The following is an 18,692-nucleotide window of genomic DNA, read 5'->3' on the forward strand; positions in this document are numbered from 1 at the left end:
AGTGTTGCACAAGGTTTACTTCACTATACAGAAATAGTTTTACAGTACAACATATCTTGTTCTTTCACAATATAGAATAAAAGATGACAATGGAAGCTATTCATATCGTCTCTAGGATAAATTTAGCTTCCCAATCAAACAAAAACAGACCCTTCCGTGACTTCAACTCTATTGCTTTTCACGAGTTTTGTCCATTGTCTGGAAACGGTGTGTATTTGCACACATTTTTCAGACCTGGATATCTGGAGAAAGGACATGTCTGTTACTATCATGTGTCCAATTCACTGAAATGGTGCACAAATCCGCAGATTATCCATCCATAGAAATAAACTGAATTAAAATTGATAGATTAGCACATCTATCCATCCATAATTTTTATGTTATTTTTGTTAAAGGCTCTCTGCTATAAAAAATAAGATATATATATATATATATTTTTTTTTTTCCTTCAACAATTGACTGGAAAGGACTGAGGAAAAAAAAACAGGAACACAGAGAACAGTCAGATTCAACCAAAATCACAATTTAGCCTCTTAAGATGATAATTTCTGTCTCTTGCAAAAACTGTGGCATCATTATGCAAAAAGTTATATTTTTCACAATTTCTGCTATTCTTATGATACCGCCTCTTCGTGCTGAGCAGTGAAAATGTGAATTGTAGAGGATCACAGTTTCCACAGTCAGAGATCCTGAATGATTCCCTAATCAAACCATTTCAGAGTTGAAGTTTAGGTCTGTGATAAAAACTAATTTGTAAAAATAGGACTTTCCCCCCACTTTTTTGCCCAAAAAGTTGTTAACTAAGCGTTCATGGAATTGAAAGAGTACTCACTCTAAAACAATGTCAAATGTGTAACCTAGTGGCTGAAGTGTAAATTACACATGTTAATTCTCAATAATATAGACCACTGCATGCTGTTGTCCTAAAATCATTTATTACCTAGGTGATTTAGTGTGCTACACACTTTTATCACAAAAATATTTATACCATGGACAATACTCAATAATTAACATCTATTCTTGTTCTGATTTCCAACATCTGTTATCAAAATGCTTAATCTATACAAAACAGACTTCTATAATTTGCCAGGGCATAATATCGCTGTTTCTTGTTTGAAATGGGGGGCAATACTTGACCTTGCCAATAACACCACACAAAAAACCCTAGTAATTTATTTTAATATACCACACATTTTTCTGATACAGAATGTAATTTGATTGCAGAATCAAATAAAATCTACAGATGTGACAGAAACTAGAACGATCAAATTTAACACAAATTTTAGGATAAAAAAACATATGCATGTCTCCAGGACAAAGATCATTTTCCCTAACGGAAAAACGGAAAATAAATGCTAAAATTCTGCATTAACTGGATGCTATGGTGTCGTGATACATGTTTTTAGAGCTAACCGTAGCTAACTCCTTGAACAATAGCGTTCTAAAATACAAAGTACATAGTCGTTTGTAAAGGAATTAACTCTCAAACCTCTCCATATTTCGTCACCTTACAATCTCAAGATTTATTATGTTTTATTGAGTTTTGCATTGTGGACCAAAGAAGGTCATTCTTTGAAGTGGAAGGAAAAAGTATGGTCATCAGGCACCTTAGATTCTCAATGGTGTTTGAGTAGCCAAGAGAGAAGAGTCATCTTCTCATCGGTCACTAGATTGAGTTTTTAATTAATGTTTCAACTAACTAATAATTTTAGATGTACATATAACAACAAATGCAGGTTGTAGCAGGTTCTTTCATGGGATAATAGCATTAATTTCCACAACTGAAACTATAAATTGTACTAATGATATATTTAGATTTATTTTTCTTGTCATTAAGTTGGAAACTGTGCTTTTTTCCAATTCGTTTTCCGCAAATGTCAACACCTCATTAAAGTTGGAAAGTTATGTTTTTCCTAATTGTAAAACCTAAAAATAGAAATAAAATTGTGGCTCTTTAAATTAATTTACTATATTCAGTAAGATTTGTGGCTGTAAATGGGTTTTATTGAGCATGAAAGAGGGTAAAAATGGCTCTTTGGATTGATAACCCTGGTCGGTCATAGAAGATCCTAACGAAATTAAAACTTTTCAGCATTCAAGCTACAAACGCACTGTGACTATTTACAAAGAAATCTTTTCTTCCTAATAGGAATTAACTCAAGACTTGTGACCAACAGCACTCACTTATTTGGAGGGTCTCTTTTCAATATAATGAAACTTCTTTGTTTCACTTTGCTATTTGATTCTTTAAGAGATTGCTCAGTGACCTTTTATCGACCTCTGTTGACTCAGCAAGGTGAGGATGACACCTGGTCATAGTCCGGACATTTGAGGAGAGCGGGGTAGCTGGCGCTCATCTGCAGTGACGCTTCGCTCGAAATGTCAGAGGGGCTTCGTCCACGCGACCAGGACTCTGGATGGAGGAACTGACCGGAGTGGTCGGAGCAGTTGCTGAGCCGAGGCCGATAGAAATTGGGGCGGCGAGCCTGGTAGATCTCCTCTGCTGTGTAGCGCTTCATGAACAGGTAGACAGACATGACTCCCGCACTCTGCAGTGGGAGAGAGGAAATTATTCGAAATAGCTTGTGGAAATAATGTAGCGTAAATACTATATAAATTCAATCAATTTGAAGCGTGGAGGTATTTAAAACATGAACCAGGGCAGGGAAACACTGTAGCACTACAGTTCCTCATTGTGACCAGCAGAGGTCACTCTACCCATTGACCACATCTTTTTAGCAGGAGTTGTTTTAAAGTGGTGGAGAGAGAAGATTAAGATCGAAAAAACGGATAAAATGTAGTTATTTTAATGGTCCAGTACATTTTCCTGAGTAATTAACTTACTGAATATTTATAAAGTGCCGAAAATAGGCACAATGAAATAAATAGGTCAACAAGTCAAGTGTTGTATTTTAAAATGGGAAATACATCCAATGGAGAAAAAAAAATCAATATTTTCAAAGATAGTTAATCAAAATGCGGAAATAATTAACTGAAAGTTGAATTTAACATGTTTAAAACACAATTGATCATTTCAGTTTTCATTAAAAAAAAAAATAAAAAAAAATGTCTGCATTTAATACAGCCGTACAAGGAACCAATAGTATGTTACTTTTACCACAGCTCAAATGGTGCAAAGCAAAGATCTTGCAGTCATTTTTGTACCTCAGTGAGCAGGAAGGAGAGGGCAGCGAAGGCGAAAGACCAGCCATACTTGTAGGAGAAGTAGGCCTCACTGCTCTTTGTTCTGTTCAGCATCTCATCATTTATGCTGGAGATGTACAACACCAGACCCACCACTAGAGCCAGCCCTGAAACATAGAGAATTGTTTCGTGAACATGGTCAGGAAATAAAAAAAAATAAAAAATAAAAAAAAACTTCAAAAACTTAAGACAAATAATCAAGATCTGTGTACCAGAAAGGATGAAGAAGATTCCTGAGACAAACGCCAGGATGGTGCGGTGAGGACGCACGTGTCCAATGTTGTTGAGGACAAAACCGATGAACATGAAGAAGAGGCTGACCAGAGGGAATGGAGTTGCTGAGCGGATCATCTCTGAGAAGACGAAGCAGAGAAAAGAAATTGTAGGGCATTGTTTTCATTCATGTTGATGTGGAGATAAGTTACTTCTTTACTGGATTGAACTTGTAAACACTTTTTCCTGACATTTTGTCCTCAGCTGCACTGTTGACTGTGTGTGATAAGTATTCTGGAGAGAAACAGGCAGGAACTCAAGGTTTCTGATGACTCATTTGTCGGAATGCTTTCAGATCAGGTATTTCTGAATGGACATGCATTAGAGAACAACAAGCTCTCATCACAGAACAAAACTCCAGCTGGTTGCACAAGTGCCTTGAACAACACCAGAAGGACGCATTTGCCTTCAGCTTAGGTTTTCTTTTTCACTCACTGAGTACATTTCCTGTGGACTCCGACGTCAGCTGGAGACTCATTGGCATCATGTACTCGATGGTGAAGCAGCGGCCGGATTCCTCACCTGAGAAAAGAGGATGATAAGCAAAGTAGAAAACAGAAGATGAGCTCTGATTTGCACTGTTTCGCTAGAAATCTTAAAATCAAGTGAAGCAGTTTTATATTTAAAAACAGGAAAATGTTAAAATGCTGCAGGGAAATGAGTTGATTTCTAAAATTTTGATTGTCTTTATAGTGAATTTATTTTGTTTACTGAGGGAATTATGCTGTGGTGATCCATACAATTTCAAATCACCTGCTTTCAACCTGTATAATATTTAGCGGAATGTTTTCACTTTGTACATCATTATGCTGCCACTGCCATGTTTGACACTTGCTGCTGTGTTTTTAGGTTAAAAAGCCTCCATTTGACTCTTCCAAGCATTCTTCTACATGTTGTGAAAAATAATTGTATCTTTTTATCGTCTCTTTTGAGCATAAAACGTCTCTCTACAAGGCATTTTGATTTTCTATGTGAGTATCATGGAGTTTAATCCTTACTAATTTCTTTTAGGCATGATATTTTTTGTCAAATGATTGACAATGATTGCTAATTTTACTTTTTTTTTAATTATTTTTTTTACAACTGATAATACATCCTCCATCTGCTCTTAGTTACTGCAAAGCTCTCCTTTAGCTGTGGATAAGAAATTGATTCTCAGTCTGCCTTCAGTGTATTTTTATTTTTGCAGAAGTGTGGATTTACACGGCATTAGGTGGAGAGAGAGGATGTGATGCAACTCAGTCGACGTAACACAGAGTCCAGCTGGAAACATCCAGTCTGCTGCACAGCGGCGTGGCATCGCTCTGTTGAAGCTCGTTGTTTATGTGTAACACGGCGCATCACTGAAATCGCCTCCTCTTTATAGCGTGTGACTGAAACCGGACTCAGACGCTCCCAGCCGCTGTGAATGTCAATTAAACGACTGTCGACGCGTCAGTGTGACACGATCGGTTATCTCCCCGGTTACGAGACGAACATCTTTAAAAGCGAGAGCGTGAAATTCGTTTTTCACCAACCCTGATTAGCAGACGGCTCGCTGTCAAAATTCATCACAAATCTCTGCATCACCCCTTAAAGCATGTTAATGTTACCAACCAGCCAGAAAGCAGACCCTCCAGAGACCTGAGTGCAGCGACGTCTTGATGTCAGCCGTCTGGTTCACAGGCATGATGACTCCCTCCTCCAGGTAGAGCCAGTAATCTGTGCTCACCGCCACTCCCAGCAGCCCCAGGCCGCTGATTGCAAAGACGCTGCTGAGTAAAGTCAGAGCCTTCCTGCTGCACGCACTCATGGTTTCCAGAAGATGCTTGTTAAAATGATAATGATAATAATAATAATAATAATAATAATAATAATAATAATAACTGGGTCCTGGAGTCTTCCTGGAGGGAAGGAAGGAAAGAAGGTGTTTAAGTGATGAAAATATGTGGAAAATTAAAAGGGCGAAATCCATCGGTGGAAGTCTAAATTTTTTTTTTATTTTTTATTTTAGAATAAATTCCAAATAATTTAATATTGGTCATAATATAAATGCATACAATAAATAAAATACTTGTTTTCAAAACAGCAATTCTGATAAAATCTTACACATGCGTTCAAAAAAAAAGATTACGCAATCTCATTCATTCAGAGTTTTAGATGTGTCTGCAAGTGTTGAGCTCTGTGAACTCATCTGAGCAAAAAGCGGTGAAAATTTGGAGCAGGAAAGATGACAGACAACTGACTTAAAGGTGAAGATGAAAATCTCTATGAGCGCCAAGTCTCAAAGCAATCTCATCGAAACGATGCAGGGTTAAATCAATAAAACCTTTAATGTTCATTTTAGATCTGTTTTCAGTCATGTGCCAGAGAGCAGACCTCTGCCATATCTATTCTCATTTTTAAATTCTCTTCATGTCCTGCCTAACTCCAGGCAACCTGCCATGAAAGAAAGAATAAAGTGGAAGCCATTTATGAAGCCTTTTGAGCCTCCAGACTAAAAGACCTGAAATACGTTGCAGACTATGAATACAAATGCTCGCATTGTTTAAAATCCACTCCTCGTTTTTGACATTTGCAGGCACTGAGTAGAAGCCAGTCGCTCACAGACACAATCAGTCTGCAGATATGGGTGAAGAATTGCACAGTAAGACGTCATCTGGAGAGGAAAAGTGGTAATTTAGACCTCCCACTGGGACACATACGAATGTGGGCTGATTTGCTAAGGCACAGAGTATCAGAGGGCAGTGCAAATCGACAAAGGACTTTTAAACATGCACTTTCTAAACCTTAACTTTGTTTATTTCAAAACAGCCTGAAGACATTCATCTATCAACTTGAGATATTAGCATCTCAAAAGTTGATTTTTTTTTTTTTTCTAAATGAAGCAGCTCTTTAAAGTTATGTAGATTTAGCATCCCGACCTCGGGTTGTTATGCATCATCACAAGCAAACAAGACAGCTGATTAAAGTCCTGCACCACCTGGGTGCCAGCTGGGAACGCTGTCAGTGAGATCAGCCAGACTAGGAAGCTTTTTACCTCTTTATTCGGCAGAAATAAGTTATTTTGTCTCCAAATGAATGCAAAATAGGCTTTGAAAATATAAAAAATTAAAACAATGGGATAAAATGCATTACATGTTTTATTGATGTACTTATGAATCGTTTCTTCAGCTGTTTGTAAGTGATGAGTGTGTTATCTACAGCTAACACACTGCCAATGATTAACCAGCGAATTTAGCTGTGAACAATTATTGACACCTCCTGTAAAGCAGTGTAAACAGATTAAAAGATAGTTCAAATTTAAAACAGCTGCAAAAAATTCAATACAAAAATGTAAGCCTAAATTTGCTTTACATTGAGTGTTTTTTGTTTTGTTTTTTGTTTTTTTGTTTTTTTACATAAAAACACATCTCTGACTGAGAAATAATTGTTTATATAAAGAAAAAAACTACTGGTGCCACACTTATTGGCACGCTTAACAGTTCTGGCAAAGTAAATGTGACTGAAACCTTCATTATGTAAAAAAGTTATATATTATAAGTATCATTCTCTCCTAGGAAATTGCAAAAGGAAAATGCATACCTGTGCATATGTGTTAGACGTAGCCATAATTAAAAAGTTTAAAAAACACAACTCAAGGACACAAAAGGATGGACGAGGATTCATCTTTATCTTGACAGCACACACACAGAGCAGGATGAAATGGAAGGTAAAAAAAAAATTCTTAGTATCCATCGTTAGATGTCAATTACAAGTTAAAAAGATGTGAGGAATGCCAAGAAAACATCTCTCTGTTCAGCCATCAGGAACGTGAGCGTGTGGAGTTGGCTGGAATGAGACGTTTTGGTCAGATGGGACCTGGATTGAAATTTTTGGGCCACATATATTTCAGCTGGACTTGAAAAACAAACACTGAGCTTGTTTCAAAGTATGGTGGAGGATGTGTGATACTGTAGGCCTGTTTCTCATCCCTGTAATTCATAAAAAATTTATTTAAGAATTTTGAAATACTAAATAATAATCAGGTAAATTCTTGCTATTCACTAAGAACGGATCATCATTAGATGATTCAACAGCATAATGAGCTACAATGACCAAATGATGCAGAAATTTCCACAAATGTCTTTAAATTAAAAGGGTAGACATTACAAGAAATTCAGAGAGATGATGTTGCAGCACTAAAATATAAATTAAAAATTCTATGACATATTCTTTTGCTCATTATTGTGGCTTTTAGCAAATAGAAATAAATTTGGTACTTCTAGAAGACCTAAAATTATAGAAGTTTGTCTTGATTTAAGTTTTTTGTGTTTTTTTTTTTGCAAGTGTTTAAGTTAATTTAGAAACAAATTTCTAAAGAAGTTACTTGAAATTCAGGTCCTCCAGGCTGGACAGTACAACAGGAATGAAACAGCCAACTCAACAAGAATGTCTGACGAGTTCAAGGTGAAAACCATCAAAATACCCAAATACGTCCAAAAGCATGTGACGTTTTTCACAATGACTACAGTGTTCAGTTTTCTCCTACCTGTTTGTAAAAAGCGTTAACCACAAAATCTTGCAGCTCAAGGTTAAAAAAAAAAAAAAGTCCTGATGGAAGAATAATGAGGTAAATTCAGCAGTGATCAATAAAATCCACCGGAGAACAGGGAAATGACGGAGACGATGAAGCAGCGAGTCGATGCTACAGTCCAACGGGTGAGGGAGAGACAGAGAGAGAGAGAGAGAGAGAGCTACTTGGTCCTGCTCTGCTGTCTGATTTCTGTTGCTCATTGTGCGAAAACTCACACAGAGAGAGAGAGAGACAGAGAGAGAGAGAGACAGAGAGAGAGAGAGACTCAGCAGCTGCAACTTCAAATGACTTTGAGCATCACTAGCAAATTCCTAGAGGAATTCCTAGATTTTAGGTAAAGGCTTTGTTTTATGTAAAGATGACCTGACTCCAAAATGAATCTTGATTAAATTATGAAAAAATGACTGTAAATGCAGCGCTCACCTGAGCTTCCAGGCTGATGTCAAAACCTAAAGATGGACTTCATGCTGCTTTGTTTTTTCACACCACCCAACCCATAAAATATCTGGTTATTTTAAGATCAGAGAAAACAAATGTAGCTTTTGAAAGTTGGTTCTTTTTGCTGTTTTGCAGAAGCAGAGAATCAAACACATTTGAGCAGTAATACCACACAAGGAAAGCAATCAATAAGACATTATGATGTATATTTTTATATATATATATATATATATATATATATATATATATTTCATACTTTATTTATACACAGTATCCGTCATACCACAGAGAACAGAGGGACAAGAAGAATCAGGTTACAAAGCAGGAACACTGAGGGGAAACATACAAACTGCTCTGTAGCTCTAAATGTAACCTGCAGTAATTCTTTACCCACAAAACAGATTGAAAAAAGTTTTTCTCCAATCCAACATAGTTTCTCAATATGAGACATGTAAACGTTCAAGTTTCTTTTAAAATATTTAATTTTGGTCCAGATACATACAGTGCCTTGAAACAGTATTGAACTTTTGTTGCTTCGCAACCCCAAACTTCAATTTATTACATTGTGATGTCATATAAAGACCAAGGTCATCAACTCATGTTCTCAAAAGCTGTTGTCCTGCAGCTTTTAGTTGCATCCTTGGTTCGAAACTCCGGTTTGTAACATTTATGAGAACGTTTTATTTTATTTTTTATTTTTTTACACATTTATTAAAACTGACACTTTGTCGCCAGAGTAGATTATAGTATAGACAGATAATCTGTGAAAAGAATAAAAAATAAAGCTCTTCTACTGCCTTCAGAAATATAAACATGAGGCCGACTGATTTTTGTAGATCACTGTAGTAGCTCAGGAAAAAGGCAGAGAATCTATCTGTCCCACACGATACTGTATTAGAGAGGCAGTTTTAACAAATGTGTAAAAAACTATTTTTTTTTAAATAATATTTACATATTGTAGCTTTAATACACCTGAATGAAATGGTTGAATTTCCTGCTCTGGATATCATCTAGTTCTGAGAAGTTTGTGTGATTCAGATGTGTTGAAGCATCTAAAAGCTACAGAACAGAAACTCTTGAGGATCTAACATGTCCGCGACAGACCAACATAACATAGTGTGTAAAATAGTGAAGCGAAAGGAAATACCAGGCAAGAAAAACCTTTATCAGACACTGGAGGAGCTGCAGGGTTATGCAGCTCAGGTGGAAAAAATCTGACAGCCACTCTACACTCTGCCTTTAAAGGAAAGTGACAAGAAATACGTTGTTGTTGAAAGAAAGACTTTGGAAGTCCCATTTAAAGATTATTACACAAACAGGACTCATGCTGGGCACCGTAAACACAGGCTAACCCCTGGCGGTGGCAGCATCATGATGTGGAGATAGTTTTCTTTGGCAGAAACTGGAAGGCAGGTCAAAGTTGATGTGCAGATGAATATAATACAAAACAACTAGATATAAACCTGTTAGAGGCTTCAAAAGACTCAACCGCGGCACAGAGAATGACTTTCCAACAAGACATGACCCAGTCAAAGCCCAGGGGTAAATTCAACTCAGAATCTGCAGCGAGACAATTTGATGTTAAAAGGTGATTTCAGTCTAATCTAACGAAGCGTGAGCGAAGCTGGTAGACAAACACCCTGAAAAGATCTAACAATGCGTTATTTTTACCTTACAGTTATGGATCGGTGTGTGTTACTCTGCCATATAAAATCTCAGTAAAATACATTGAAGTTTGCTCGTTGTACAGAAATAAAATGTGTGAAAAAAAAAGTCAAGGTGTCTGATTACAAGTCACTGTACGAAGTGCAAACTCAGACAGCATGCTGAGATTTAATTCATGGGTTTTGAGTTGTGCGAGAATCTAAAAATGGCAGCTTTTTGAAGATTTTCCATTAGAAGTTAGTATCTCTCAGCGACAAAGCGGACAAATTAAGTGTGCTGAATACATGAACATGTGCTTGGCACCAGAGAACACAAACAGCCACGTCAAACAATTCACATTTCTTACACTGCTCAAAATCGCGCTATTTCAGCCAAACAGATTAGGCTACATGACAGAGAAAGAGGAGAGACATGACAACAACAAACAAAAAAAAAATTACACACTGCTGGCTGGTTTTCTCATTCTGCACGACATCACGGTCTCTACATCATGCAGGGGCCTTTTTTCATGCTCGGATCAGGCCTCGCCTCACGCATGCACACGATATAAATATAAAGACATGACACGTTTCGGCCACAGGGCGCTCCAGAATCGTTGCACCGTTACGGCTCGGTTTGGGATTCAGTTCGTCTACAGAGGGTGTTGACCCTGTCGGGACCAAGGCAAGAGGGGCATTCGATCGCTCCACGCACGGGTAGTGCTGCATATTCTCTATATGACACTGAGTAGTAGAAAACAGCGGATAAATACTTGGTATACATACGTGTAAGACAGGGTTTGCTGATACCAAAGCTACCAAAGAATCAGCCAAACATCATATAGATCCGTTTTCAGGACTAATCTAAACATAGAAATGTTCAAACCGTCTATGGTAGTAAAAGCACATTCATTTTGTTGTATAAAATCGGCAAGTAACATCTCTTCTTGAACATATTTACACGGGGGAAAAAAACGACGACGACAAAAAAAAATAACATTGGGGTCGGACCTCTTTGAACGCAAAAGTCAAACACAAAACCTTTATCCCAATAAGAAACTTTTAATCCGAGTAAACATGTATATTGTTGAATTTTATACCAGTATACTAAACTTTACAGTCATACAAGACGTGTACTGCATCCTAGACCCTACAGCTCATACAGAGTCAGAAAATAAGCATGCGACAGAGATCTGCTTTGTGCATATGAAAATAGCATCTCGCTAACTCAGATTTTTTGCCGAACGACACTTGCCCACTGCAGCTAACACCTGCTGTGCTGAAAAGACCAGGATGAATTGCAACATTAAAACACGGTTTGCTTCTGTCTGTCCAAATCGAGTCAGATATACTGTAGTAACACGCTCTACAAAACGACAAATACAAACGGCCTCTTGTTGAGACGTTTTAGTGAGTCGACAGGATAAGGAAAGGCCAAAGGTGGAAAAAAAAAAAAAAAAACCAATAGAAATGTATTTTCATCTCTACTTTGGCACTCGTGTAACAGTGTACTAACTCTTTTCTCAGTGTAGAAATGTAACAAACATGTAGATAAAGTTCAGGCAGAACGGGGGCCAGGGGGAGGTGTGATGCTTCAGTCTTTTTGTGCATTGCGGGGATTGTACCTTTAACACCAAAAGAGATAGTAACTGATACCGAGACACATTCATTCACAAGATAAAAGGCTGCAGGTCTGCAGAAAACCACAGCTGGGAGTCTGGAAACACGGAGTTGGACTAAATAATGCACCACAGGACGGAGAGTTGGAAATCAGTGCCAGTTCCCTTAAATTGCATGATTCTCAGATGCAGAAACTAGAGGACAAACTGAGTCTGTTGGCCATGGGACGCTTTAGATGTTTCCTCCTCATACCACGCTGTGTAGAGACGGATGGATAAACTGAAGGTTGATGAAGGAGAAGCCAGCGAACTCGCTCTGGTCGATGTTGGCGATGACCAGCTGGTCTGGAGGGGTCAGTACGGGCTGCGTGCGCGTGAAGAACTTGTCGAAGTTTTCCGCTCCCTTTCCACACTGCAAGAGATGAGAAGATAGAGCAGAGAGAGGAGTGTTATGTCAAACATCCTAAAGTTTTCTGCTTTGGAGGGGTTCTCAATGGACCAACAGGGAGGGTGAAATTTCAATGGTCAACAAGTCAAAAGCTGCGATGAGGAAGACCCAACAATGGACATTATTTAGCAGGCACTATTTTTTTTATGCTTCTAGACCTTTTTAAATAGAGTAATATATAAAGTTTTTAAATCAACATAATATTGCCATCCTGTCAGAATCTATTTTATATATATATATATATATATATATATATATATATATATATATATATATATATTTATATATATATATATATAGATATATATTCTTTATTCTGTCCACTTTCTGTATTCTGAATGACAATGAAGTTTGTCTAAGTTCAAGTCAGTGTAGAAACCCCCCCAGATGTAATTACAATATATTTACTCAGTGGGAGGCTGACTGCAAATACACAACACACTTATACACACACTTTTTTTTTATTTCTGGAAAACTACCTCACAATTGCACAATAATTTTTCTTGGGCAATCCCTATAAAACACATTGAAGGTGGTAGTATAACAAAATATGAAAAAGTTCAAATGTGCCTGACCGCTTTTTGCAAAGCATTGCATGCTCTTTTATACAATGAAATACAGATGATGCACTCAGAAAAAACCAATAATTTGTCATATTAAATTTCAGCACTTCTTCTTTGCAATGCATCTACTCAGGAGACACATTAGCTTTCCAGATATTTTCAGCTGCTCCATAATTTAACACAAGCAGAGCCTTAAAGGGTCAGATGGATCAGTTTGCTGTCCCTTCAAACCAATTTATGTCACAGCACACGATCTCACAAATGTAATAAGCCACACAGAGCAGCTCTAATAGAACCACCTGCTTTCAGAAGTGTTTTCCTCTCCTTATGTGTGGCATCCAGTGTGCAGTTTTGTGTTTATTTGGTGTGGAAGTAAAGGGCAACTCTGCTATTTTTAACCATCAGTGGAAATGCTTCAGGCTTCCTGGTGCTGAGGGGATGAAGGATGGGGCGGTCAGCAAGCAGAAAATGAGAAGTTTCTATCACAGGATGTGGTTTAGGAAGTGCAAGCAGGCGGTAACTGCTGAATTTTCAACCTTCAGCTTCTCTGGGTGAATATAAAATATTACAGTTTAGCAAGAAAAACAAATAAATGTACAAAAAAAACATAATATACACTCAGATTCCTGCATTCTCACTAAGGAGCCGTGTTTGCACGAAGCAGTTTCCTCCAGGAAATTATTTAAATTATTCAGCAGCGATTTAAAATGACACACATCACACTCTGTGTGTGGCAGAAAATCGCTACACAGGATGCTTTCTGCACATTTTTCGACCTCCGACATCTTTTTCAGAAACCAGCAAAACAAAAGTTACAAAGTATTTGAATACTTAGAGACTGACATTCCTGCTGATAAGGATGTAGTGAAAACCTGGTTGCTCAGATGTCCAATTCAAATCAAAGGACCAGAAATTTATCAAATAATTATTTTGATCCTATGAAATCAGGCAGTAAAAACATGGTGGTCAATAAAAATTTAGCTTTTAATAAAACAAAAAAAACAAACTATTCTTAGTATCTATGCAGCTGCCTGGAAAGCTGAAATTGTGAATAATTTACATTAGATTACTCAAAGGAGATGATGGGGTGTTTTCTGAGTCATTTTCTCATTTCCTAATGTAATCAGAATGTAGCAATTAAGAACAACTGAAGTGGTGAATGCAATGTCTGAAAAACTGCAAATAAATATCCTGCTAACATAATACAGTCTAGGAAAATCAAACTAAGTTTTGAATTAAGACATTCAATAATCCTATGGAAAAGGAAATGAAAGGGAAAGTTTTTGGTGACTGTGAGGAAATGTTTTATATCTACAATACTTTGTTGGCATTTCTTGTAGATGAGTAAAATGCCTTACAATATTCACTGGACTGGAGCAGCATAATGTCAAACTGAACACAATTATTAACGACTCCAGTTATTCCTCTATTACAATGGTGTCGAAGCAGGACTGCAGCTAAAGGTGGCATTTGGTTTACTAAAGTCTCCATAACAACGAATAGATGGCATCTAAATGCCAACTGGTTGTTTTGGGGTGGTGCCAGAAATGTATTTCCGTCCTACCATTACCAAGTTTTTAGTTATCTAAACTGTAAACCAGTCAAAAGAAAAACTTAACCTTCTTGCATTACTATTTCAGTCTGTAAATCTAGGTCTTATTGAAAACTTGAACTCTGGATGATCTAAAAAAATTATTTAATGGAAAATTGTAAAAAAAAACAAAAAAAAAATCCCTTTCTCTGTATGCTCCATCCCTGAGGAATGTTACAGGACCAAACTAAGTGCTGTTTTATGGTTTCCAGTATAAATAAAAAATGAGCCACCAACATGTGTTTAATATCAGATAATGAAGCATGGCGTTGGCTGCGTCATGGCTTGAGTTCACAAAACAATTCTTCACCAGAGAAAATGATGAATGAATTTATTCAAATCAATTGGCTCTCAAATATCGGGAAATTACTACCAAATAACTTTACAGATCTCAAAATTGTTGTTACGTCATTGTGTCTCCAAAGAAATGCTGCCGCTAGACTCTGAAGCATGTTCTTGGGATTACTGGCATTTGATCTTGTGCTCAGACAAACATCCACTTTACTCACCACTTTGGGTTTAAAAGGCGGCTGGATCTCTCGGTTTGCGAGGCGTTCCCAGTCGATGCGTCTGAAGAAGGCTTGCTCTCTGATGTCCCGCTCGCCCTCCATGCTGCAGCCGAGACGCTTTGACGGATGCTTCGTCATCAGCTGAGGAGAAATCGAATGAGAAATGGCAGCTGAGACAACTCCAGCTTGGTGGTTTAAAAAAAATAAAATAAACAACTAAATGGCAAAGCTGAAGAAAAAAAAAAGGAGAGTAAACTAAGGTATTTTAGCGAAACTGGCAGCAAATGTATTATTATACAAAGGAGATTCAATCACCTTCAATTTCAACCATGAATGATTCTTTGCTAATAAATAGTGAATCACACAATAGCAGGAGGGAAATCTGTTTTGTCACCCGTTCTCGTGTTATGAAACATATTTTGTGTGACAGGCTAGAGGATATAAAAACATAATAAATGAGGCTGTGATGCATTAATAGAAAATGCTATCAGTCTGCAGCCAAATGTTAACACTCTCTAGTTTGTAAATTGACTCTAAAAGCTAATTTCCTTGTCAGTAAATAACCACAATACATAAATCAACACCACACAGCTGCTGCGTGGCATTGAAATGAAAGCACAACCCAGATGTAAGGTGAACACATAAATGCAGGGATATTTTTGAATGCCTTGGGAGTTTGTGACCCGGCAGCAGCAGCAACAGGGCAAAACAACTTCCAGTAATAGAGCCGACTTCTGAGCCACAAGGAAAAAGATATTAGATAATATTAATATATAATCTACAGCACTAAGCTGTCATTAACATGCTGACAAATGTTGTTTCTTTTTTCATGCAGAGCGAAAAATCAAATCATAGTTTTAGTTTGATGGAAGAAACTGCTTCTGGTTTTCAACTTTGGAGAGTTTTGCAGCCGAAATATAGTTTCTAAAGAAAGAGAACAAAAAAATGGCTCAATGGCTATGTGGCAAGTCAAATAAAGACTAAGATCATTTAAAAATAAATAAATACTTTTTAGATCAGCAAGCAGATCTATTGCGCAATCTTCTACGTTTTGCAACCCTATAAATCTGTGATTCCATTGAGACAGGTTTTTTTTTTTTTTTTTATCAAAAAAGTATTTTAATGTCTATTAAAGTGATTGATAGGGACATGTTGACCAGCACCTAATGCCCTGTTTGATATAAAAAATATGAGAACCCACTGAAAGATGACAACAGAAAAAGTTGATGTAAGGTGCAGAGCCATAAGGACGGATATATTTCTGCTGAAGCAACAATAAAGGGTAAGAGATGAGCACACAGTATATCTCTGCTTTATTTTCTAATTTCTCCTCTCGAATTTTGCCAAAATGGAGTGAACTGCAAGAATACTTGGTAATCTGAATCATTATCTTATATTTACAAAACAAATAAGAAAAATTGTCCTATATTTGTAATATAAATGCTGTTTCATCTTGTTTTTTATTATTATACAATGCATATAATAATAATAAAAAAGATGATATAGCATTTGTGGTTATTTCTGTGTTTTGAGCAGAATTTCACTCAGCAGCCAATGAAAAATGTATGGACGTGTGAATCCCCTTGATGATTACGCAACTTCTCCCGAGCCAGCCGTTTTCAGGTTGGCGTTGAAAATTACCTGTCAAAGCAAAATGTCCGCTGTCACACAGAAAACTGGCTCATGAAAGCTGGAAAGCTTCTGTTAATATGTTCTCAGTTTCTATGGCTTCCAGATGTATGATGAACGGCGACAACTGAGCTTATCGAAACAGTGCTCCTCCCTGTTGAATGTCGAAACTGTTTTCAAGCAGACCCGACTCTGCTGTTGTCACCAAGCGATTAAAACACGAGCCTTTCTGCAGTGCCACAGGACAAGACCTGTTACACAATCACAACCTACCGCCACTATTTCAAGGTGACAGTGTGGCACATTCAGGGGAGGTCGATAATTGGATTTAAAATTGCTGTCTATGGTTTTTTTTTTTTTTTTTTTTATCAGATTAAACGAAGTTGCACGAGGAACATTTAGGAAAACTGCGCATCTTCCTTCTCACTGGATTTATTCCCTCTCCTTACCCCTTTGCAGATGGACACCGCTTCTTTAGACATGGACTTTGGGTAGGACACGTTGTGCTCCATGATGGACTGGAAGAGCTCGTCCTCGTCTTCGCCATCAAACGGTGGCTAGAAACGTACAGAAGCAGAAAAGTGTCAGAGAGCTCAGGCAGAAGCTGCAATGACGACAATTTACGGCTTGTTATGTGCATCACTCCGAGGCGACAACGTCTGCAGACGAAGGTGACGCTGCTGTCAAAGTGTCTGAAGCTCTGCAGAGAACAGTGACATTTTTTAGCGTATCTTGAAAATAAAAGGGAACAGGAAATTATGTCACTACTGATTTTAGATGGATAGTTATGTAAATAAGAATATCTGTCAAATTTTTGTTGCGTCAAACTATTATTATCATTGTATTTAAAAAGCATCTCCCATTTTAGACATTAAGCAGAGTAGAAGCTTATTTCTCTATTACTGTGATGATAAAATAACATGATGACGGATTTAAATGAGTGCCAGTTTATTTTCAATCCTGAAATATAACTTGCTTTGTTTGCAAGTCGATTTTTGAAAGATAAGGTACTTTATTTTGATATTTTATACTAATTTTGATTTGTATAAAATTTGAGTAAAGGCAGGAAAGTCTGGGAAGGGATAAATTAAAATCTAGATAATTTCAAAGGAAGCATTTATCTAAGTCTGAATAAATTTACTCTTTTCCCATTTATTAAAAAAAAAAAAAACTTTTTCTATCCCAGGACAGCTTTGACGTATGAGCTCTCTTCAGTGCCTCTGGTGGTAGAAAGGGGAACAACACAAACAGTGACGAGCGTTCACATATATTGTATAATCTAAAATTTTGTGAAAAGGGCAGAGGGGCAGTTTCAAATTGTTTCTTTTGACTACAAAAATCTGATCAATAGATAACATTTACATATTTTTAAATTAAAATAAGAGCAGGAAAACCAAAGGGAAATTCTTTGATTATTTCATTGTGGTTATTTACCAAGTTTTAAGATCTTGGTGCAAATCCTTTGCAAAGAGGCAGTGAAGAGTGAAACAATGTGTTACCTGCCCTGCCAACATCTCATACAGGAGAACTCCATAAGCCCACCAGTCCACCGATTTTCCATAAGGCTGGTAAGCTATTATCTAAGACAAAAAGAGACAAAACATTCACTTACTTACAAGTACAATAACTTGTTTCTTCATTCTTACTTTGCTGAAAAGCAAGTAAAGAGTAGAGTCATACGAGATCTACACTAAAGTTACTGAAGAAAAATAATGAACAAAAGCCATTTTGATTACCCCCAATCTCACCAAACTAAATCAGCCCCCACTAAACCGAGCCAGCTATTTTAAGCTGCCATGACAAAGGCACTTTCTCCTAACATCCAATTTGCCATCCCACCACACCTCCCTCCCACACACGCTCCACACACAGACATAATAATGGCACAGTTGCACAAGCAAAGAGCTAAATCACAGCTGCGTTTCATTTAAATGCACAAATGCAGCATTTTCAACAGCTTCCAAATGGCTCATAAATTATAACTTTTTTTTCAAAAGCTTCCTGTGCACAAAAATACTGAACTACGGCTGTGCATTCGGCTGTATCAGGGGATAAAATCTAACAATTTATGGAAGATATGTACAGTTTTACATCACCATGAATGTGCAGATGGGCTTGAAAAATCCAGTACAGAAAAACCTTAATGAAGCAACTGAGGCTGCAATATGCAAGATACAAACACTTCCTTATGTGTTTAAGAGATGGAGGATTTAAACATCA

At 37.2% G+C, this 18,692-nt stretch overlaps 2 protein-coding genes across 6 annotated transcripts in view; both read right to left on the reverse strand.

The window, feature by feature from the left end:
• Positions 1–1,516: 1,516 nt before the first annotated feature.
• Positions 1,517–8,212, reverse strand: cacng5b (calcium channel, voltage-dependent, gamma subunit 5b). 2 transcript variants are annotated; one of them, XM_015048208.1, is made up of 6 exons: positions 7,988–8,212; positions 5,074–5,284; positions 3,913–3,999; positions 3,417–3,557; positions 3,166–3,311; positions 1,517–2,549 (listed from the first exon to the last, which is right to left on the reverse strand). In XM_015048208.1, the coding sequence occupies exons 2-6, from the start codon at positions 5,267–5,269 to the stop codon at positions 2,289–2,291; spliced, it is 831 nt and encodes a 276-aa protein (XP_014903694.1). In that variant the 5' UTR covers positions 5,270–5,284; positions 7,988–8,212; the 3' UTR covers positions 1,517–2,288. The 2 variants fall into 2 exon arrangements, with proteins under 2 accessions (XP_014903694.1, XP_014903690.1); XM_015048204.1 differs by having other exon boundaries at positions 5,074–5,360.
• A 498-nt stretch (positions 8,213–8,710) lies between these two features.
• The window catches only part of prkcab (protein kinase C, alpha, b), a 110,503-nt gene continuing 100,521 nt past the window's right edge, over positions 8,711–18,692 (reverse strand). For all 4 annotated transcript variants that reach the window (XM_015048230.1, XM_015048221.1, XM_015048239.1 and 1 more), the window contains 4 exons: positions 17,972–18,052; positions 16,922–17,029; positions 14,844–14,984; positions 8,711–12,144 (listed from right to left, as the gene is read on the reverse strand). In XM_015048230.1, the coding sequence (XP_014903716.1) occupies positions 11,980–12,144; positions 14,844–14,984; positions 16,922–17,029; positions 17,972–18,052 (495 nt within the window). In that variant the 3' untranslated portion in view covers positions 8,711–11,979. The remainder of the gene's footprint in view (positions 12,145–14,843; positions 14,985–16,921; positions 17,030–17,971; positions 18,053–18,692) is intronic.

The sequence above is a fragment of the Poecilia latipinna genome, unplaced genomic scaffold, assembly GCF_001443285.1.
Source record: "Poecilia latipinna isolate Pla-1442-1.1 unplaced genomic scaffold, P_latipinna-1.0 Scaffold42, whole genome shotgun sequence".
NCBI classification, from domain to species: Eukaryota; Metazoa; Chordata; class Actinopteri; order Cyprinodontiformes; family Poeciliidae; genus Poecilia; species Poecilia latipinna.